The sequence below is a fragment of the Phoenix dactylifera genome, chromosome 8 (genome assembly GCF_051530095.1).
Source record: "Phoenix dactylifera cultivar Ajwa chromosome 8, Ajwa_hap1_PhDact_Kaust_v1.1, whole genome shotgun sequence".
NCBI lineage: Eukaryota > Viridiplantae > Streptophyta > Magnoliopsida > Arecales > Arecaceae > Phoenix > Phoenix dactylifera.
Window position 1 is genome coordinate 32,347,642 of NC_143197.1, and position 23,567 is coordinate 32,371,208.

At 38.7% G+C, this 23,567-nt stretch overlaps 1 protein-coding gene across 2 annotated transcripts; it reads left to right on the forward strand.

Annotated features, from left to right (window-relative positions):
• The first annotated feature begins 7,556 nt into the window (after window positions 1-7,556).
• Window positions 7,557-23,556, forward strand: LOC103704151 (pumilio homolog 2-like). 2 transcript variants are annotated; one of them, XM_088703673.2, is made up of 9 exons: window positions 7,557-8,836; window positions 14,371-15,881; window positions 17,241-17,382; window positions 17,488-17,595; window positions 19,890-20,261; window positions 20,359-20,469; window positions 21,620-21,814; window positions 22,638-22,812; window positions 23,106-23,556. In XM_088703673.2, the coding sequence occupies exons 1-9, from the start codon at window positions 8,201-8,203 to the stop codon at window positions 23,141-23,143; spliced, it is 3,288 nt and encodes a 1,095-aa protein (XP_088559799.1). In that variant the 5' UTR covers window positions 7,557-8,200; the 3' UTR covers window positions 23,144-23,556. The 2 variants fall into 2 exon arrangements, with proteins under 2 accessions (XP_088559799.1, XP_008785558.1); XM_008787336.6 differs by having other exon boundaries at window positions 20,049-20,261.
• Window positions 23,557-23,567: the final 11 nt, after the last annotated feature.

Here is a 23,567-nt window from a genome sequence, read left to right on the forward strand (position 1 = left end):
CAGAGTATAATAAAAAATAATATATATTAATACATAAATATATGATATAATATAATATTATTGTAATGTAATATAATATCATTCTAATATAGTTAATATAATATTGTATACTTTAACATGATAATATAACATAATTTAATATTATATAACACAGCATATCAATGTATTATGATATAATGTAATATAATATTATATTTATAGTATAATACAATATTTTGATATAGAATATTATTATTATATATTAATATTTTTATTAATATAATATTTTAGGAACTAATTTTTGAAAAAAAATATAGAGACACACGAGCATATTTGCAGGAGTGAGATTTTACGATACTTTTCTTTTCAATGCTTTTCTTGTTCCGACTTTTTTTATGCATAATGAGATATTATAGGTTGGTTTAGATAAACAGAGAGAGGATCTCGCGGTGTACCGTGGACTGTGAGATCAATCTTGAGAGATAAGCAGAGAGAGAGAGAGTGGGTGGACCGCGATGTTGCGGTCTATGTTGAAAGGTGGATCGTGGTCCATTGCAATGTCACAATCTACGCTGAAAGGTGGACCGCGATGTTGCAATCCACAATTAAAGGTGGACCGCATTCTTGCGTACCATGATATCGCAGTGTACTATGGACTACGAGATTGAAGAGCTAAATACAGAGAGGGAGAGAGTAGGTGGACTGCGATGTCGCGGTGTACCGTGGACTGCGAGATCAAGGTTGGCATTTCTAGCATGAGAGAGAGGGATGGAGAGGGAGAGAATGGATGATGGAGGAGAATGAGAGAGAGAAAAGAGGATGAAAAGAGGGTTTTGGAAGGAGAATGAGAGATCGATTGGGTGATGGAAGAGAGGGATGATGATGAGAAGGCTTTGTCCATCTCTATCACAGATTGTTGTTAATACCATCAGGCTCTTTAAGATAAAATGAAGAGTGAAGCTAAAAAATTCTTTCTTTAAACAAAAGACAAAACGATGGTAAAAAAAAGGGATGAAATAAATATTACCTTGATTATGAGGCAAAGGAAAAAGCCAAAGCCAATTAGGGTTCTTTGTTTGTTAGGGCTCCTACAAATTTCTTTTTTTGTGCATTGTGATATAAAGGTACATTTTCTGTAATTATATAATTTTATCATGGGTATTTTGGTCTATTTATTTTTTATAAATCTAAAACATTTTTTCGACGTTTGCTAAAAATACTTTTCCGAAGAAGCTATATTTTGGAGCTTCTCCCAAATAGACGTTTTGGGCTTTCTCGCAAAGCTAAAATATCTTTTCGATTTTTTTTACCTAATACCTTTATTCCATCTAAAAGTAGTTTTGGAGGGTCAGAAGATGCTTTTTAGCCCACCAAAAGCTATGCCAAATGAGCCTTTACTCTTTGTAAGCATCCGGTGGATTACAAAATTTGGTTTAAATATATAGTCTATCTAAGCCAAAGAATGTGCTTGTGATACATATAGCATCATTGGAATTTGATCACGGATAATGGTGATAGGATTTAAGAGTTTCTTGCATGATTATTTGAGCCTCTCAATTTGATGATATACCGCATAGATCAACAACTTGATCTAGGATTGTGTTATTGATCACAAATCAAAACATTTTCTTCCACTGTTATGGCATATCAAGTTAATTTAGAAATTTAGACCTCAATTTGAAGGTGTAACATGTGGTACGCGTGCATAGCTAACATCTTTTTTATGCTTTAATTGAAATGATGTCTGTTAGAAATCTTCGTAGGTACTTCATAAGCTCGACCATTGGACCTTTTCTTAATTTCAATTACTCCATTCTACTTGCTTCAACAGGATTCGAAACTGTATTACCAACATGGTGCTGTAGGTCGGTCCCACGCATCAACGCCATGTCTGAATAGAACTTTAGAGCATTTTGAGATAATTTGAGTTGGACATGCCACTAGATATAACACTAGACCTTTATGAAAATTATATGATGTGGACCATGGTCCATGCGATCTGGGAGACAGTGAAAAAAATGAAGTAAATAATGGATCCAATGGCGTGATTAAGATTGATTGTATTCTCATTTAAAGTCATAATATCTTTTTCTCTCTCTCCCTCTCTTTATATATATATATATATATATATATATATATATATATATAGGGTTGGGCTACACTTCTATGAAGAGGATAAGAGATCTTATTCTTTCACGTCGAAAATTAAACATAAGGTAATCCAAACTAAAAACCTATGCTATTGTATCGCAGATTTTTGTGGTCTAATCTATGCATCATGTGGACTAAAATATCGATGATTTCTATCATATTACCATGTTAGAATGCATGATAAAATATTTAGATTATTTTATAAAAAAATCATAATCCACATATGTTAAAATATATATAGATTGAAAATCATCAGATTTTTATGCTCAATTCATAGCAAAGCAAAATCGTTCATCATATTAGCTATTTACTTTTGTGCTAGCCTGATGCATGAATTAGAAACTAGCAGAATACGTACTTTTTAGTCTCTAAGTATTATAGTATACATCATGACCAATGGTACGAATCTTTAATTTGATTGGCATATTATTACTATTAAATTCGAGAAGAGTAGATTTTTTTTTCTTTCTGAAAAAAGCAAATTCTATCTCTTATATATTGTGCGCGTGCACACAAACATGCACATGCACTTGTTTGTTTAATTTTATTTTTATAGACTCTCAAGTTCTCTTGGCATCAAAATTGATAAGTGAAGTACAAATCAAGCTGGGTTTGGAGATTTGGGCTACACCAGAGGGTTGCATTATTCCTCTAGAAGGTAGCCTGGGATCGGCTGCCGACGAGCTTGGCGTTGAGCCAACGGGGAGTTAGCATTCCTCCTCTGTGCCAGTCTTGTGAGGTAGATGAGTCGATGGACCACGTGCTATTCCAGTGTGTCTGGGCGCGGAGGGCTTGGAGGCTTTCTGGGATTTCGGAGGCAGCATGGAGCCGGAGGGACTATTTTCTGGAGGAGGTTCGGCATTGGTCCAGTTCCCACCAAATGCGTTCTGTGGCTATTAGGGCGTCCTGCATAGTTTATCAGGTATGGATGGCCAGGAACGCCCGAATTTTGGTGAGCCTAGCCTGTCCCCACGATTTGTGATGGAGCGGGCGCGGGCACATGCAGCAGAGATTCTTCAGGCAGGTCCGGATCATAGACCTTTGACAGCTCGGGACATCTGGGACTCCCATGCTGCTTTGGCAGTCTCTCATACGGTGTTTTTCACCTGGGAGCCCCCACCCCTAAGCTTCCTCAAGGTCAATTTTGATGGCTTCGGTCCTGGATGGTGGCAGGAGGGGAGGAGCAGGGTTTGTTATCAGGGGTCCGAGTTCCAGCACGGTGGCAGCAGGGGGTTGTCAGATCTTTGACACCTCGGTCCCTGGGGCAGAGCTACGGGCGGCTTGGATGGGCTTACGATATGCACGACATGTACTTCAGGCGAGGTCCATCCTCCTGGAGGGTGACTCGACCACGGTGATTAGCTGGGTCCGAAAGGGCTCTCACAGAGGTGGAGGGGCTCATCCTTTGCTCCGTGATATATGGTTGATGGTGAGGGAGGGATTTACTTTTCAGGCTAGGCATATATATCGTGAGGCAAACGGGGCGGCTGATTGGGTGGCGTCGTATGTTGCGAACCACTCAGGAAGCACCCTATGGGTTGGTGAGGATGACTTGCCCGATGCATTCCGGAGCCTTTTGTTTGCAGATTCTGCTGGGTGTATTCGTACCCGTGTAGTATGATATGCCCGTTCTTAGCCAAAAAAAAAAAAAAAAAAAAAGTACAAATCAAGCAGTGGATTGGAGTTATGTGAAATCAGCTTCTGTGAGTTTAATCTTTTCAATCAGATTATAAACCAATCCAACTTAGGCTGGGAGATTTCTGACCAGGTCCCCAAGTCACGACAACCCATTACATTGCAGTACAAGAAAGGGCGCTGTAAGCAGGCCCCACTCTTTTGCCACTTTTAGCAGAAACTTTTCCGCTCAGGATTCCAGATCCATCTCTAGCATTCCAGGAGAAGGATATGCTCGGGCGACTTGCCTTAGCCAATGCTCGGGCAGGCCCCACTCTTTTCCCACTTTTAGCAGAAACTTTTCCACTCAGGATTCCAGATCCATCTCTGGCATTCCAGGAGAAGGACATGCTCGGGCCAGGGTCATTTCGAGGCCCACTCCGGCTGTGAACAGATGTGATGGACCACTTTCCGGTAGTGCTGGGCCTGCAGTTGGCCCAAAAGAGAGCAAGACTGCATTGTGAATGCAGCACATATGGGTCCAAGTAAATCGAGCCAGCCTACTAGGCTAACATCTCAAATAAATTAAAAATATGTGAAGCGTTGGGTTGAAGTTAGAGCCCACCAAAAGTTGGTCTGCAAATATTAAATGAGTCCGGTCTAGTTAGAAACCAGTTTAGTTCAACCTTTTAAAGCTATGCCCTTGCACAAAGAAGCACCCATGCGATGTGGTCTGGATTAGAGGATAGAGTTGGGCGACCCAAGCCAGACCGTAGTAACCACAAGTGGCTATGCGACAACGTTAAGTTAAAACAGTTGGCTAAGCCCAAGCCTCGAGTTAAGCAACAACAGTTGGCAAAAAGCGGGTGATCTTGGCTGGAATCCATTCATGAACCCACCGAAAATATTATTATTGGCACTATCTTCATCTCAGCCCTATATCAACCCATATATCAAGAACCATAGTTCGAGAAGCGTTGAATTTTAAATTCTGAATTTCGAATAGCATGATTAATTTTAGAATCCATTTATTATTTCTTTCGTCGTAGTTATAATCTTTTGTACATTCTCAATTATAAATATACATGATCACCGTCTCATGATAAGGTTGAGGTAAATCATTGATCCCACTGTCGCAGGCGGCTCCACGGGCATATGTTTTTCTTTTATTCTTTATCCGGTGTTCGAGGCCGGTTTGAGTTGAGGGCCCAAGGCAGAAAGAGTTGATTGGGAGTTGGGAGCAATTTTTTTGGAAAGGCAAGTCGAGTCAACTGCTTGAGCCGGTAGTGGCTTGCCTTGGGCTAAAATGTGGGCGTGCTTGGCTTATTTAGTCTTAGCCTAGGCTTTTTCTCAATACAAGCTTTGATCAACCTTCGTCCGCATTGAAATTGGCTGGACTAGTATGACACCAACGTCAGTTTCTCCAACTCACAGACCTTTCGAGACTTCCTTTCGCTGCTTTTAATATGGGCAGGATTTCTGGTTGCTTGAAACATGGTCATGCAAGAGTTCCCACATGTTATTTAATTATGTTTTGATGACACCCCGCATTCTAGCTTGGGTGCTCGACGATGGAAAGCATATATTTTCTGTTTCTATTTTTGCCTATCTACTAAAAAATTGCTTCAGGAGATTTAATGACCAAACTAATGTTGAAATGCATTTGCCAAGATGCTTATCGAAACTTTGAAGTATGAAATTTTAGCTTAAAAATGAAATTACAATTTGAAAAGCTTATTTTACTTTAAACTAAACTCTCCAAGTTGAATAAGTCAAAAGCAAAAAAATAGGAGAAATTATTTCCTACACCCGATGTACCAGTTCGGTGATATACCGGGCCACACATTAGCCTAAGAGAGAGGGGAGCAAGGTGTGTTGGCGGCCATGGACTTCATGTGAAGAGAGAGTAAGAGAGTGAGAGAGAGAAAGTTTAATAGATGGAGAGAGAGATTTGAATTTCAAACTCTTACCGTAATTTAGATATGTTGACATAAAAATTTGGTCTAATATGATATAATATTATTAGCTCGGTATACCGCTAAGCTGACACATTTAGTGCAAGATATAATTTCTTGAAAAATTGTGAGATTTCTATCTCCTCCTTATACATCGTATGACAATTTTAAAAAATGGCAGCATCATATAAGATATTTTAGATGGTTTGAGAAAGTGATATTGCCATCATCTTGGATCTCACCAAGACTTCGTCACTCTATGGTCCCCTTATAATCATCTGAGTTCTATGATGTAACATCATACCTTCTAGTGGCATGTTATTACTTTGGTTTCCATATATTATTACGTATGGATTTTCCGATGAACGAACAATGTAGATCTTATCAATACTTTATTGTTCTTTGAAGCAAATAGTCTGGTGAGGAAGCACAACCTACCTACGCATTTATGTCTACTAATTTATTACAATTTCAGTGAATATTAAGCCGAGTTAAGAGCGAACCTACATGCCTAGTAGAAGTCCCTAAATATCATGTATTTGGGTGCAAAAAATTTTATAAGTTGAATTGGTCATTTCAATATTTGTTTAAATACTTATTTAGGCACAATCTATAGTCTTATGATCTTGTCTATTAAGAAAAAGTTCATTGAGTTGGATCCTGTCACCCTAGTAATTAATCAAGTATGCTCCTCATCTAGCTTTCTCTTCATTAGTAGCTGGTGGGTTCCTACTTTGCACGAAATTGTGATTGAATGTGTTCATCATAGCTCACGTTGTAAATATACTTTTATTTTTATTCTAAAGGATAATTTGAGAGGAGGCATGTAACTTATACAATATGGTATTGAAAGAAGAAAGAGATTTTACGCTAAATAGGCGAACACTTGCGCCAAATAGTTTATGCAGCATGAACGATGGTATATGCAGGTATGCCATGGTGAAGAGCGGTATAGAAGTCAAAACTGACTACAGCGAGGTTGCTCTTCCTGCAAAGGAGAGAGTTTTTATTACCAACTTTTAATTTAAGCTTCATTTTTATTCACCATATAAGCAAAATCTGCATGTTTCAAATCGGCACATGAAAGAGGAACTCCTAAATACTGCTGGGAATCTTCTTTGAGGAAAGTTTATATGATTTTTTTTTTTTTGGTATAATGGTGGCACACATCCGTCAGGTATGAATGCGGTCAACAAAATTAGAGAACAGATGGCTATAAAGAGGCTCCAACGCAGATATGTGGTCTATTTTGATAAATTTTTTTGAATGATATGTAGCAAAAGAGGCAACCTAGATTTGCATATGATTCTTAACTATAGAATGTTTTATGTGATTTGGCTGCATTGACTGCTAATATATGAATGCCATGTTTGCTCTCCTTCCCCTCAATTTTTATTTATTAAAATATTTGATTTGATGTAATGATTGGATTTTCTTCGCTATACGAAACGGCGGGTTCGAACGGTCCAATCTTCTGTCCCAATTAGAGACGTCGAATTTGCATCCAACGGTTACAGCATCACTACTATTTTTTGATATGCAACAAATATCTGCCGAATATCAGCAAATTATCCAGAAATTCACAAAAGGAAAGATCAGAAATTTCTTTTCTGGAATTCGCGTATTCCTTGCCCCTCGTTCGGGGCCCCTTTCCGGAACCCCGGGCGCCCCGTCACGTGCGAGCCGCACGAGCGAATCCAGCCCCTGGCGACGTGACACCGGCATCTCTCCGCCGCGCGGGTTCGGAGCACGAGCCGGAAAACGACGCATCCACTCAAACAAGAAAACACATCAGATAATAATTTAAGAAAGCGAAAAATAAAATCTAGCTAAACCCCTTGCATGCATTAAATGGGAAAGAGAAAAAAATGTATTATTTTTTAAATCGGCTTCGGCAAAGTCCGAGCGGTGGCGTCTTGTAAAAACCCTAATCATGCCGAAATTCCCCAGTCTGGACCGACATTGACCGCTGATTCCTCCATCAGACGGTCGAGATCGTCCGAGTCCTAGAGCTTATCACCCCCAGGCACCTACCTCACTCTATTGTTCTCTTGCTTTCTTTCTCTCACTGCTGCTACTCGCTTCCCTTCTCTCCTCGTTCCAGGGCCTCGGAGCGGAGAGCGGGGTATCAATGGCGGAATCGATGGCCGATCGGCAATCGCTTCGAGCTCGATCGTATTAAGATCGCACCTTTTTCATTCGATCTCTCGGACGCCTAAGGCAATTTCGCCTCCCGAGTGGCGATCGGTCGCCGAGCCGGGGATTTAGGGTTTCCAATCGGGAAATGGTGTGAATCCTTGTTTTAATGGCGAAAGATCCAATCTTTCCAGTTAAAACATAGCGGGTTTGGGGTTTTCTAGTCTCGGAGCTGTTCAAGCTGCCATCTTTCGCTGTCTTTTCTCCTTTCTCGTTTCTTTTTGGGGTGGTTTTGAAGTTTAGTTTTATCTCCTCTTCTTTTTTGTTTCTTCTTCTTCTTCTTCCTTTTTTTTTGGGTTTTTGGAATGGTCACTGAGAGCCCCCTAACGATGCTATCGGAGAGAGGGGTTCGGTCCATGATCGGAAGCGGGGGGGAAGGATTTGGTGGGGAGGAGTTGGAGTTGCTCCTCCTGGAGCAGAGGAGGCAGGAGGCGAGCGATCGGGTGCGGGAGCTGAATCTTTACCGGAGTGGCTCCGCGCCTCCTACCGTCGAAGGGTCGCTCACCGCCGCGGGAGGGCTCTTTAGCAGGGAGGTCGTTGCTGGCGTGCCGGATTTCTTCCCGGGAAATAATGGGAATGTGTTGTTATCTGAGGAGGAGGTCCGGTCTCATCCGGCTTACCCCTCCTACTACTACTCTCATGTTAATCTGAACCCGCGCCTCCCTCCTCCGATTCTATCCAAGGAGGACTGGAGGTCCACACAGAGGCTTAAGGCCGGGAGCTCGGTGCTGGGAGGGATCGGGGATAGGAGGGGACCAAACAGGGACGGGGAAGGGAGGGACAGCTCGCTCTTCTCGCAGCAGCCTGGCTTCGGTTCGCAGGAGGAGCGCAAGGGCGACCTGAGGGCGGTGCCTGGTTCTGGGGAGTGGCTGAACCAAGGAGGAGATGGGCTGATCGGCTTGTCACTCTGCCGACAGAAGAGCTTTGCTGATATTCTTCAGGTGATTTCCGGTGGCACGAAATATATATTCTGTTTCCTTGTAGTTTGAACGTTCCATTGCTATTTGACTTTACTTAAATATTGCAACTGTAAAAATTTAATCTTTTTCATTTTCCCCCAATTTTTAACATTATAATTCTTGCATGCTGAAACCTTTACTTGTATAATATTTCCTATGAGCGACAACCATGAGGAGTTCTCGTGCCTGATTTTTCTATTTTGTAGCTGGAGACATTACGATGCTTTGGTGAAGTATCTTTATTTTCTACTGGGCTCTTTTCTTTCCCTAATTATATGACTTTACTTGTACATGCTGATACATGTATCATTTTCCCTTTCTACGTGCTTATGGTAATTCTCATTTCGGTGCATAAAAAATATAGAGGACAATTTGTTTCTTGCCATATCTGGAGGCACACATCTACTTGCATTCGATTCGATTTTGTAGGACACGGTCAATGATATAACTGTAGTAAAAATCAAAATGGAAACACTCGCAACCAAATTTCAGCATCATTTTTTTCTTTTTCCGAATCCTGTTATTTGATAGCTCGATTGTCTCTTTCTAGATCATCTTTTTATTTTATAAATGGTCAGCCAAGCAAATCATTAATAAGCATATGATGAGAAGGCCCCAATATTTAATACAACAGCTGGAATGAAAGAGGTCTTTCCTGTAAATTGTTTAATGTTAAAAAATATGTGTGAATTCATAGGAGTGGTTTCCCCTGTATCTTTTCCTTCCTCCTTTTGCAAGGGGCTTATGCAGAGTGATTGTAGTGGTTAGAGATGGAAATGATTTGTAAATCAGGAGAAGTAGCTGAATCGCCTGAAGTATGGTTTAATTGTAGACATCTATGATAAGAGCGAAAATATGAATACATTCGCCTTCTATACAAAATTTTATTTTTTGGGTTTATTTAGTTTACTTGAAAGGTCTAGAGATAAGGTATATAAAGGAAAAACATAGGAAGTTTAACATGGTTTCTTATTTCGCCAAAGGTGCACTTATAAATATACATTGATGTTGTTGTTTTTCTTTACTAGCTATGGGAACTTGGAACGGATGTGATTTATTCAAATAGAAGAATCAATTAATGATTTGCTGTGGTTTCAGATTTAATAAATTTACACTTCATTTCGGATCATGTATCTATCACCTTTTCTTTCTTGGAATTTATTGGAGGGTAAATATGGTGGAGTTTAAGTACTAAAGGTTAGCGTATAGAAGGGACTGAAACAGGTCCAAGCTGCTTAGAAGTGAGATGCATGACTTTACATGTAAATATCCGGTCATACTGGGAATTTGCATTAGATGTAGCAGAAAATATCTCTATATGAAATCTGAAGGTTGAAGCTGATGATGAAGCATAGAAAAATCTATCCAGACTAAGAGAATATTCTAGGTAGTGATGTAAATGACTTCATACTTTCTTCTGTTATTCACTTCAGTAAAACACTTTCCTTGCACCGTCAACCCTTTTGCGGTTATGTTATCTTGATAATTTCCTAGACTCCTAACAAAAATGTGTTCTATACTTATCTGAAATGGATTTAAGGGTGAGAACTAGTTTATGATTCTGAAAAATGAACAGAAGTGTTTGCTTATTGTACTTTGTTCAAATGAGACAAAATTAAAAGTCATTTTTAAAAGGTAAAAAAAAAATAAGAAGTCATTTAGATGGAATTGTAATAGCAACAACTTATGGTGGATTCTGTAGGAAACTCAAAATCCTTTTAAGGCCAGAACAGGATTGACTCTGGTTCAGCTATATTGTTAAAATTGAAGGTTCCTATAGTGACAACTGCCTTTTGATGCACCAATGCCTAGTCAACATTAAATAACATAAAGGAAATGTGGAAATTAGATAAAACAAAAAAGTCTGTGGTGTTTCCTCTGTTAGGAGTGCTGATGTCAGGATTTGACTCCTTGACCTTTGTAACTACTAGATTGGGGGTTAGATATCTTCGTACATGAATATGCATGAATTTGAGTGTTGGTGCCTATGGGCATCCCTGCTGGTATAGTGCCTGCTCTGCCATGTTGACATGTGTAGTGTGGTGCCAAAACAAAGAATTATTTTCTCCCAAAAGCACTCAACATCATGAGGTCCTAACCCAAATTGTCTTGTGCTGAACCAACACTGCTCGATACGGGTGAGCATGAATCAATATGCAGGGTATCTTGGCACCCCTGCGCCCAATGCCAGCAATTTGGTGGCATGGGATGACATAAACTAGCATTCAAGGTTCTACGTACCGACATTACCATATAGTACCCAATATAGTATGGGGGGTCACTAAGGTACCATACAGACATATAGTATCTCATATATGCCATACTATATGTGTACCTCATAATACAAGGACTCGATATGGTACCATACTGACATATAGTACAGCTGCTATCTTGCCTTCAGTTTTACACCATGTGCTGGTATGGAGGTTTACCAAACTGACCAACCTAATCCTTAATTGGTACGGGGTCAGCTACTAAGATTGAAGGCCTCGATGGCATGGTTGGCACTAAAAAATCCTTGGCATATAATCGATACATATGGAATCATGTAAGTGCTCTGGGGCTGCTTCACAACTTGTTTATGTTCTACACATGCTCGTCATGCAGTAAAACATGGACATGTGCACACCAAATCATAGCTATTTAAGACTTATATTTTGCAGGGTTCACATAATGTGAGAAAACAATTAAGATTGTAGGGGGAACAAATGACATTCATGGCATGAAAATGTGGAGGCTAGAAAGGAGAAAATTATAAAAAGCTATCCATCTTTGGATCTCATATCTTGTTCTCTGATAAGGCATCTTTTGTGATGATTTTGAGTGTATTGGTGTGGAAGAGATCTGGTGACCTAGTTGAAGAATTGTATTTTTGAAGTAGGGAAGCTAGGGCTGGACTGGTTAAGAGAACAGGAATATTGACCAGGGGTAACTCCCTCATATGGAATTATATTATGCTAGGTTGACCTAGATTAAAAGGTTGTATATGCAAGATAATAAGCGGTACAAGAAGGGGGGGGGGAGGAGATTAATAAGAAAAAAAAGGCTCTGCATGAAATTTGTGTACACATGAAAGAACTCTAAAATCTTGCTGATTTAGTTGTATGTAATTTACTTACTTTTTTAGTTGTATTTGATTTATTGGAGTCTTAATATTTTTTTAAAAAATCCCTCCACATGAAATTCCTTGATCAGTCTTGTTAATTAAGGTATATGTGTGGAAAAACCTAATGTATTCGATTAGGCCACCCTAACACCTGCAAGTTATTGCAGCCTGCGATTTGCTGCCTCCTGCAGATTTATTACCAACACTGTACTTTCTGACTCATCATTTTCTTTAAAACTTGAAAGTGAAGCTTTTGATTTTCATTTCTTTGACTATGTTTCGTATCAACGGGAATGGTGCAGTGCTCCATACACCCAAAGGTTACTGAATTAATTATAAATTTTGAAACAGAATATATATGATTAAGATTACTTTGTTCTTTCTTTAAGGAGATTATTATCCTTGTGCCATTTGGACTTTATGCAGGATCTATTAGACAAACAGATTTGTCCTGTATTAGAAATGCTCTTTTCATGTGGTTTAAAGTATACTGAATTCTACTCAATTAGCTGCTTTATCACATGTGGTACTTCTTGCTCGCATTTGTGTCACTAGCTTGCATACTCATTTTGTTTGTCCTTTTAAGCTTCATATTGCATCATATACCTGATTGCCTTTTATATTCGGTGCTTTGAATGCTCTGGTTCCCCTAGTCCCCATCCGGCTATTTGTAATAACTTACCCATTTTATCCCGTACCAGTTATTCAACTGCTGTTTCTCCTTTTCTGTTCCTTTGTCTTTTATGCTTTAGTACCTTTAAAGCTGATGAGGCCTTTGTTTCATAGCTTGCCTATTATATCCATCATCACTAACCTAGTCAGCTTAAATTTCTAATATAGCGGAAACTTGGGTTATCTGTCCACTTCTGTTGTTATTTATCCTGTCCTTGCTTTTTTCCTTGTTAAATTTGGCCTTTTGATTCATTGTCTCTTCTCTTGCCACAACTAATTTACGAACTCTTAGTTTATTCATATGTTCATCATTGTGCCTCATTTTTATTATCTTTTCATATACTTCCCTTCTATGCTTTGTAAGTTTGTATTACTGCACTGCGAATCCATATATAACGTTCTCAGTCTAAAAGGCAGAGAACTTTTTTTTTTTCTTTTCCCTTTTTTTTGGTTGGGACGAATCTTGCTCCCTAATTTACAACCGTCCAGCTATGAACTGACCAATCGTAGGGAATACCCACCATTATGCATATAACTAAATGTTAAATAGTGCGACAGTTTTCAGATCCTCTGCATGGAGAAGTCCATGTCACATTTTAACCTGTATAAATCTGGTGTGACTAAAGTGTCTCAAGCAATTTGTGGGATGTGAGATTGGAGGAATGGCTCTGTCATTCATCTTTAATTGTTCTAAAAGATAAAAACAGGGACACCTACAATGGTGTATTGCTAGACCCCCTCGAAGGTTATGTATGGGAGCTAAAGTATTTGGTTGTTTATGCATCAACATCTAATGGTTGATGTAAATGATGGTTAAGAAAGAAGAAAATTTGGCAATTGGTATGGTCTATATTGTTTTCTGTTCTTGCGTATTTTTAAAGTTAATTAATGAGGCAGGAATCGGCAAGGAGAACAATAAATGAGGTAATGATGAATGCATATAATTTCAAATTGGGCAGGACTTAGTCTACAGATGTATGTTGCTTCAGCTTAGAATTGCTGAAAGCACCATCGCTATAACTTTTGAGCCTTAAGACAACGATGATTTTGTCATTGTGGTCGTTGTGAATCCTGTATAGTCTCATGATATGTATTCCAAATCTGGGGCAATGGCTATATTATATTAGCAATTTTGCAACTTTTGAACTTTAAAACAACTATGATTTTGTCATTGTGGTAGTTGTGAATCCTATAGAGTCTCATGATATGTATTCCAAATCTGGGGCAATGACTTTATTATGTTAGCCAAATAAAAAACTTTCTCAATTTTTTAAAATCCGAACTTTCAAATGATTTAAGTATCATATTAGACTAAGGCTGTTGATTACAATTTGTCAACTTTTATTCTCTATTGTACCCAATCATCCGCAGCCATTGTTGCTTGCCCAGCACTTGCCTAGCACTTGCCTTTAATTTAAATGTATCACCGGCTAATTATTTCCCCATTTAAGATTACATATGAAAGATGATGAAAATGATAAATCAACCATTAGTTTGCCAGCAGCCGTCCTGGTTTCTCATGGCCATGCATCCTGTCTACTTTGTCAGATGCCTTACATTTTATCAAATATAAAGCAATGAGACTTGCTCATTCATGTGCCATGTATAAGATTAGGATCGGTTTAAAATTTTATGTCCATTTTTTACATACAGGTATCTGCCTTTACATTGTTTTCATAAATTTGGTCTGGTACTATACTGCGAAGCCTTGATGAGATTTGGCTATCATTTATTACAGGATGACCTTGGCCGTGGAACTTCCATGTCAGGCCATTCCTCTCACCCAGGAAGTCGCAATGCACTTGTTGACGGTGTCGAACCATTAGGATCTGCTGAGTCTCATCTTGCTCTGCATAAAGAAATTGCGTGTTTAGATGGGAAAAATTCTGGGGGTTATGTTCATAGTGTCCCTGGACTTCAGAATGTTGATGCATCGGCATCTCATAACTTCGCACCTGTTTCAGGATCAGCCCTAGAGAGAAGCACCACTCCTGATCCTCAGCTGGTGGCAAGGGCTCCCAGTCCTTGCCTTCCACCAGTTGGTGTGAGGTTTAATGCCAATGACAAGAAACATAACAATGGCTCATCTTCCTTCAATGGTGGCTCCTCTGGCATTGCTGAATCTGATGATCTTATAGCTGCGTTATCAGGCATAAGCTTGTCAACTGCAGCTGCAATGGACAGTGTCAATATTTCCCAGTTGAAGCTTCAACCAGGATTCAACAACCACCAGTCTTTTCTTTTTGATTCGCAAAGCGGTCAAAACCATGTCAAGCAACACACTTTCCTGAAAAATTCTGATCCAGAATATTTACGGGTGTCTTCTATTCCACAGTCATCTAAGTCTTCATATGCTGATTCAGCCAGGAGTGGTACAGGTCAAATTGACCCAAGAAATTCAGTTCCACGGCCAAATGCACCTGCTGAACCACACAGATCCGCTGCTGGTTCATCTTCACAGTATCAGAATCTTGATACTGTTGATACAGCATTTACAGGTTATGGATTGAGTGGGTTCTCTGCGAATTCTGTGTTACCATCGATGACAGTGAATCATATTGGAACAGGAAATTTGCCTTCTTTGTTTGAAACTGCTTCTGCTGCTGCTGCATCTGTATCTCTTGGTATGGACTGCAGGGGCTTAGGAGGTGGTATATTTGCACCCCCAAATTTAACTAGTCAAGCAGACTTGCAGAATCTTGGTCGAATTGGCAATCAGACTGCAACAGCTCTTCAGTCACCCCTTGCTGACCCGCTTTATGTTCAGTATCTGAAGGCAGTCGAATATACAGCACAAGTTGCAGCTACCCATAGCAATCCTGCTGCAGAAACAGGTTTTGTTGGAAATTCTTATATGGATTTACTTGGATTGCAGAAAGCTTATGGGGGGACATTGCTTCAACCGCAGAAACAGTATGGGATGCCGCTTCTAGGTAAATCTGGAGCATTAAATCAAAGTTTCTATGGGAATCCTGCTTTTGGCCTGGGTATGTCATATCCAGGAAGCCCTTTGGCAAGTCCCATTGCTTCTCCAGTTGGACCTGGCAGTCCTCTTAGGCATGGTGAGCGCAACATGCGATTTCCTTCTGGCTTGAGAAATTTAACTGGGAGTGTCATGGGCTCCTGGCATTGTGGTCCAACTGGCAACATGGATGAAAATTTTCCATCCTCACTTCTGGATGAGTTCAAGAGCAACAAGACAAGATGTTTTGAGCTTGCTGAAATTGCTGGCCATGTGGTTGAGTTCAGGTATGCTCAACGTGCATTCAGATCTTGACATTTCAATATTGTTCTCTTCATCACTCTGGATGATATCATTGATACTTATTAGATAATACCAAGGACCGCCGAACCGCCTAGTTTAGGCAGTGCCGAGCTGCTCCGGTGCGAAACTGGGTCGATTCGACTAATTTTTTTGGTTGCAGCCCCGTACCGTCCGGAACTTCTATAGAACCGGTCGGAATCGGTCTCTTACCGATCGGAACTGATCGGTTCGGTGCATACTTGGTGTGAATTGGCCGAGTTAACCCGGTTCCAAATCGGGTTGACATTGTTCCTTGAATGATTGCCACATGATTCTTTTAAAGTATCAGATGGCCGTTGGGAAGGCTCGAGAAGGCCTTCCCAACAGCATTTGAAAGCGGTTCCGCCGCTTTTCCTTCCCAAATACTCCAAAAATAACACCTTCGATTCAGGCTATCAGAAGGAAGATCCAAGGCTAAATAAGGTGTGCTTCCTCTTTTCTACATCATTCCCTCCTTTTTTTTTTAGGAGGGGTGGGGGCTTGAAAAAATATCTCAAAAATTGCAAAGTAAAGGGAGATCATGCCAAAATTTTCGATTTGGGCTTGATTTTTTTATATATTGTAGATCTATGGACGATCTATGGGCTTGTATTATTTTTTTAATTTTCATGACACTACTTGATTTGAGGATATTTTATGTTGTTCATTGTAGAATGCAACATCTCACTAATTATTTTATGATTTGTATCATTTTTAAGCAATAAGTTGCATCATCTAGATTAAACTGAGATCATAGAAACATTAAAAAAACATAAAAAAATAAGAAAACATAAAAATCAAATTAGACTTAAAATCATTGACAAAGTTCAAAAAAAGATGATGAATTAAATATTCTTGAAAACTTAAAAAAAAAAAGGGCGTGCCGGTCCGTGACGCCCTATCTATACCGGTTTGGTATAGTACTGAACTATACCGGACGCCGACCAGTACGGGTCCTGGTACCGGTTCGGCAAACCTTAGATAATACCATGTTTTTTTCCATGATATTTCAAAATTGTACATGGAACCTAATAGCTCTTGATGTTGTACTTGCTTTTAACTGAAATGTGGTATATATGTATCTTTAGAGAGCAATTAATAAAAAAAATGGGCAATGCAGGGCTGGATTAGCTAATATGTCCTGATACTGAGTCAGCTTATTGCCTGTTACCATGTAATCCTGAATGCAAACTGAGGTTTACCAACTATTGCCTCAGTTACAACCCTATGATCTGGACTTAAAAATCCTGGTTCTACATTTCTTATAATGTTTAACACTCATCAAGGCATTTGTGTACCTAAACAGCTTTATTTGCTATGTCCAGTGCTGACCAGTATGGGAGTCGTTTCATACAACAGAAACTTGAAACATCAACCACTGAAGAGAAAAACATGGTTTTTGAAGAAGTCATCCCTCATGCACTATCACTGATGACGGATGTTTTTGGAAATTATGTGGTCCAAAAGGTGATCCCACCCCCTCTGCAATTAGGTTCTCTAGTGCTAGTTTTTCATTACTTTTAGGGTGCAATTTTTTTTTATAAAAAAGCTTATGATTTGCCTTTATGTTAGTTTTTTGAGCATGGGAGTTCAGCTCAGAGAAGGGAATTGGCCAACCAACTTAATGGGCATGTGTTGGCTCTCAGCCTTCAGATGTATGGCTGTCGAGTGATCCAAAAGGTATCTTTAGCTCCATATATATTTTTTGGTGAATATGAAGCAGAAACATTATATTAGCTCTTTTTGCTATAACAAATCCTGTTTATGGTGGCTGTTTTTTTTGGTTGTGCCTTAAGTGTTTTGCTCTTTGCTACTCTGATATCAAGGTGAAATTTGGGATAACTTACATTTTCATATAAATGAATACAGATAGTCATTTCTTATTTGTCTTATTCATACTTTCTCATCCTGCGTATAATGGATATGTGCTCCTAGATATGCCCAATATTACTGCTAACTGTATGACCTTTTCTCCTAGGAACCCCGCCTTGGTGTGGTGGTTCTCATCTTTAAAGAATCTTTTATACTTGTTTTACCTGTTATGAGAGAGATAATTTGTTGTGCATGCTTGCCTTCTTAACCCTTCACACAGCCTTTCCCCCAAAAAGGCCCGAAAAAAAGGCAAATTGCTTTCAGCTTATCCGCTTTTGTGTTTCAACTTGCTTCTACTTATAGCAGGTTTCTCCTCCTGTTTTCTCATCTTTATTGTTAGGAAGCACTTCCAGCAGCTGTCTCACTGAAGTTATTGTTCATTATGGAATGAATATGGATCCACAGCTCAATAGGCAGTCACAGAGTATATGTGTTACTTTGTCTGTTCAAGGTGACCGGACTATAACCAAGAACTACTCTTTTGTAATGATATTTTTCAATCTAGAGCGACCAGAATTGTGAAAAAATTATTGAATTAATTAAAAAACAAACCTTAACTCCTTGCTGCTTAAGTAGTTGCCAATTTTTTGTTGTTGTTGTTGTTTGATGCTGCTCTTAATATTCTCAATTGATCATAAACGACGTAAAAGGAGCAATGCTGCCTAGCACACAACTTGAGAATTCCCAATCATGAAAATTCTGCCCATTGGTATTTTGCCAAAGTTGACATGTGGCTTCATCTGGTTCTTGTTTCAGAGATTCTTTTGAGTTTTCTTTAGCTATTGTCATTTCAGATTTTGGAAGACTGTTGTATATTGGTTCACCTGTTCAGATTTTTAGTATACCTAATTTTAGAACACAAATTAATCCATTAAGCATGATTTGTGCAGAATATTTTGGACCAGAACACCAGTTAGAAAATCAAGATAAAATTTTGAGCCCTATTAAGCCGTGCTATCCAAACCTAGCAAGCAGATCTTTTGGGTCCATAAAAATATTCTACGCTTAAAAGAAATCAATCTTTTCTGAGGGAACACAAATAAGTGGTCAGAAATGTTTCTGTAAGAAATAGGAAGGTGCTTTAACGAGCATGTCTTGGACTCTTGTGTGGTTGTGTGGCAGAGGTGAAACTTTAGAAGAATTTTACTTGCTGATGGGCTAATACTTGTGAAGGTGGACTTTGGATGAACTCAATCTGGGGCAAGCTGCAAATCTTGATATCAGATGTTTGAGTGGAGATGGAGAAGATTTATTTGGTGAATTATAAATGACGTGTTGAAATATATATTTTGGTCATTGATGTTCAACACTGAAGTCTATAACACTGCTTAAGGGGCTAATTATGGTTAAAAATCCATCGAAATGATGTTTTAAAAATAGGATACTATATAGATTTTTGTATGGGTATGTAGAACTTGATTAATATCTTCAGGTACTCGAATCTCTATATCAGAACCCTTTTCCATTATATTCATAGTCAAGGCATCTCTCTCATTTGAAAGGGAAGCTAGGAAATTCGACCATCAATGATAATATCAAGTTATCAACCAACATTTTACCGTACTGTCTGTAAGTTGTTCTATTCACTTATAGGTGTTTATATTAAACAAATAATTTTAGTTTAAGAAATGGTGAATTTGTAATTTCATTGTGAAGTTCTAATCGTTTGTGACATGTAAAAACATGTTTGGCTGCTGATATCAAGGTCCAGTCTCAGATGTGTGTATTCTAGCACATCCTTTCTCAGCACACCCACATAACATGAATAAACATGACTGTTTTGTACTCGATTGTTTGAAAAGTCTTTAGATATTTCTCATGTTATATTTGTCCTACATTAACAAGTAGCTTGGTATATAAATAATGGCCTCAGAAAATTGGGCCATCTGGTCCTTGTTTGCTCAGGTGTGTTATGTCTCATATTAACTCCGGTTGGTATTATTTTGTTGGCTTCTATCTTTCTCCCCTCATTCTCTTAGCTTCTTGCATGCTAGATAATATTGTAATTATTAGTTGAATGGAGATGGTGCCCATCTTTTGGGAAAGTTCTGAAAATATCAACTGAACTGACAAAAGTTGTGTTTTTCCGCATTGAACTGCAGAAGAAAGTTCTAAGAATTCCGCTGCTGTACTTAACTCATCATATTTTTCTGATCTTCCATTTGATCATGCTTGAATTAAATGGATACATATCGATTATAATGCAAATAGATGGCTCAATGTGGGTGCAAGTCAACTATATGTACATACCATTGCTGCAGGCGATCGAAGTTGTTGATTTGGACCAGAAGACAAAAATGGTTATGGAGCTTGATGGCCACATCATGCGCTGTGTACGTGATCAAAATGGAAACCATGTTATTCAAAAATGTATCGAGTGTGTCCCTCAGGATGCCATTCAGTTTATCATCTCAACCTTCTATGATCAAGTCGTGATTTTATCAACTCATCCATATGGTTGTCGTGTGATACAGGTATGGAATTCATGAACTTTCTTATACTTGCATCGATGCTTAAATTTGTATGTTAGTCAGTGCTTCATGGACTTAACATTTTGCTTTCCTAACTCAGAGGGTATTAGAGCACTGTGATGATCCTAAAACTCAACAAATTGTGATGGATGAAATTTTGCAATCTGTTTGCATGTTGGCACAAGATCAGTATGGGAATTATGTTGTCCAGGTTTGTAGCATCTCTGGATTTCTCCAATACGAAGTTTCTCACTGTTCTATCTGTTAAACTTCTTTACATTACAAGATAAACACATTATGTTCATGTTATGTGGATCGATAGCTTTTCTGTGAATTTTCCTGATGATCATTAAGCATTTAAATTCTTTTCTTTTGTAATTTTGCATGATATTGTTTTTCATAAGTTAATAGTTATAATGAAATTCCACCCATTCTGTGACTCTCTAAATATTGTCATTGCTTGCCTAAGATGATTGTATTTAACTAAACCAAAAGGACATCTTTTATTTAATATTACCATCAGCTGCAAACATTGACAATGCGAATATACAGTTAACTCGAACAGTATTCTTGCATGTTAATGTTTGGCTTACAGAACATACATCCTTGGCATACATACTTCCATTCAAGGTTGGTCCTGCTATAATCCCCATTGATTGGAGGCTTCTCCAAGAACTTGCCACTAACCTCTTGAAAGAGGCCATTATTTTGAAGATCTGTTTCTATCTTCGACCAAGATCTCCTTCTAAACTTGTCTTTGTTTCGCAAATCAAGTGGGCTGTATTTTTAACCACCTCATGATAAGCACATATTACATTCTTCCAAGTAGTCAAAATTCTATTCTGTACTGGTGGACATTTTATCTAGTGTCATGATATTGTGACTGAACTTAAGCAATCTATTTCAACCCCTTCAGCATTTTGTTAAAGAGATCCTACGAAGCTCGGATGGAGGCAGCAAGGGTATGCTTTTCTTTTTGACACTTTACATGATGTAAAGAAAAAGGCACTTTGACATATGAACCAGATATTGCCGCCTGTTACATTGCATTGCTATCAAAAATATCCAGTTTCTTTATGCGATGCATTCTTTGACACAGCTGCTTTGCCTTGTCAAACTTCTAATGTTTACTGGCTTGGCTTCATTGTTGCTTTGTTGAAATTTGTTTTGTGCCTAGAATATATAGTGTCTTCAGATCTGCATGGCTTACATTTGTATCTCTTTATCTCTTTGGTCTGATATCTATTTCATTGTAGCATAATGTATGAGTTCCACCAGACTATGTTGTTATGGAGTCTTCTTGGTTTGTACTGTGTGCTATTATGGATCCTCTCACTTCTATATTGCTTGAATTGTAACAGCATGTGTTGGAGCATGGAAAACCTCATGAGCGATCTGCCATTATCAAGAAATTAGCTGGACAGATAGTTCAGATGAGCCAACAGAAGTTTGCATCAAATGTCGTTGAGAAGTGTTTGACTTTTGGTGGCCCCGAAGAGCGTCAAATTTTGGTAAACGAGATGCTTGGCTCCACTGATGAAAATGAGCCACTCCAGGTTTGTTGTTGTTGTCTTTTATTATGAGTTATGGCATGATTATGGTAACATTATCCATCTCTCCTGGAAAACCAAGGCATGAGATCAAGTGTTCTGCCTGCCTTGTGTTGAGCATGTCTTTGGGCTTTGGCTACAGCTTTAATGGCTTCACTTTATTGTTTTCCTATGCAGTGAGAAATTTCCACTATTTTTCTTATTCATTCAGTAATTTTCAGTTTCACTTTAGCAAGCTCCACATTATGAGCATATCCTGACTTCCTCTTTATGAATGCTACATCATTGTTTTCATACAATATTTGAATTTACATATGTTTTAAAGTTGACCGGTCCTCTGCAGTGTTGAACGATTTTGTCATTCTCGTTAAAAGCTTTGCTTTCCTACGTGATACATAAACTGTGAGCAATACCTTTTGCTCAATCATGCTGTATCTATAGTGAAAAAGAGAAGGGAGAAAAAGTTACGAAAAATTGACAAATATTTACCACTTCAGAGTTTCAAAGTTACAGATATACTGCAGTTCATGCTTTAGGCGCTCAGAAAATGAGAAACAAAGGAAAAATCTCTATTTGGTCTGAATTGTTTGGTTATAGTTCACTAAATGATGTTGTCGCTACCTATCAACAACAGAGAGGAAAAATCTCTATTTGGAGACAATCATATATGGCTTGTTCCTTGTAATTTAAGAATCATTTCCTACTAATGGAAAAATACACTTTTGGTTGATAACTATTCATCGATGAAAAAGAAAAAATAGATACTTGTTTATGGGAACATTTAGGCATCTCACTTATACGCTCTCCCTTTTCCCTGTGTGAATGGCAGGCCATGATGAAAGATCAATTTGCTAACTATGTTGTACAGAAAGTATTGGAGACTTGTGATGATCAGCAACGCGAGTTGATCCTTTCACGAATAAAGGTCCACTTGAATGCGCTGAAGAAATATACTTACGGAAAGCATATAGTTGCTCGTGTAGAGAAACTCGTTGCAGCTGGGGGTAATGCATACTTCTCTTTGCTATTACTTTCACTTCGTGAATCTATATCTCCCTTTGTGCTCAAAAGAAAAGCCACCTTTTGGATTTTACATAAGTTCTACCATCATGCGACTTCTGGAGTGCATGCTTACTATTCCATCTTTTCTGCATGAACTTTGCATAAAGCGATGGTGGTTCTGTTTCTACGAGCTTATCCCTTGCATTTATATTTCTAGTGCCTCCTTTTGATCTCCCACAGCCTCTTTAATACTTGGCCAGTCTAATGGGTTTTTCTTTCTTTCTTTCTTTCACAGAAAGGAGGATTGGACTGCAGTCCCCATATTCCTCTTAGATGGCATAGGAACGAAGTTGTACAGCTAACTGAGGCTAGTGTGAGCTCCCTCTTTTATCTATTTAGTGGGCAGGTACAAGCTGGCTGGAAATAAAAATGTTGCTTGTACTGGAAACTGTACATTCTGTAGTTCGAGGTTATAGTTTATATGCCAAGCCTGAGGCTCAGTTGGTTACCATTACCTGCTGCCCCTGCACAGGAGATAAATGTCTGTACAAGCTTTTATGGTGTAAAGAGATGGTAAAGAAAAGATGCATATGTTACCATGACTGTACAAATGTAGCGATGCGGAGAGCTGTCAGTTGTCTAGGACTTAGGACAATCTTAATTCTCTTTGTTTTTTTTTAATTACTCATGGATTTTATAGTACATGATAGACAATTTTCACATGCAATTTACTTGTTTATGGACAAGCCTTTGGTTT

What these genes read in the sequence shown, in the direction of transcription:
- LOC103704151 (XM_088703673.2), top strand. Translation starts at nt 8,201, where the DNA reads ATGGTCACTGAGAGCCCCCTAACGATGCTATCGGAGAGAGGGGTTCGG. An exon ending in GAAATTATGTGGTCCAAAAG is followed by an intron (nt 17,383 to 17,487) that starts GTGATCCCACCC and finishes CCTTTATGTTAG; the next exon opens with TTTTTTGAGCATGGGAGTTC. An exon ending in ATGAAAATGAGCCACTCCAG is followed by an intron (nt 21,815 to 22,637) that starts GTTTGTTGTTGT and finishes TGTGAATGGCAG; the next exon opens with GCCATGATGAAAGATCAATT.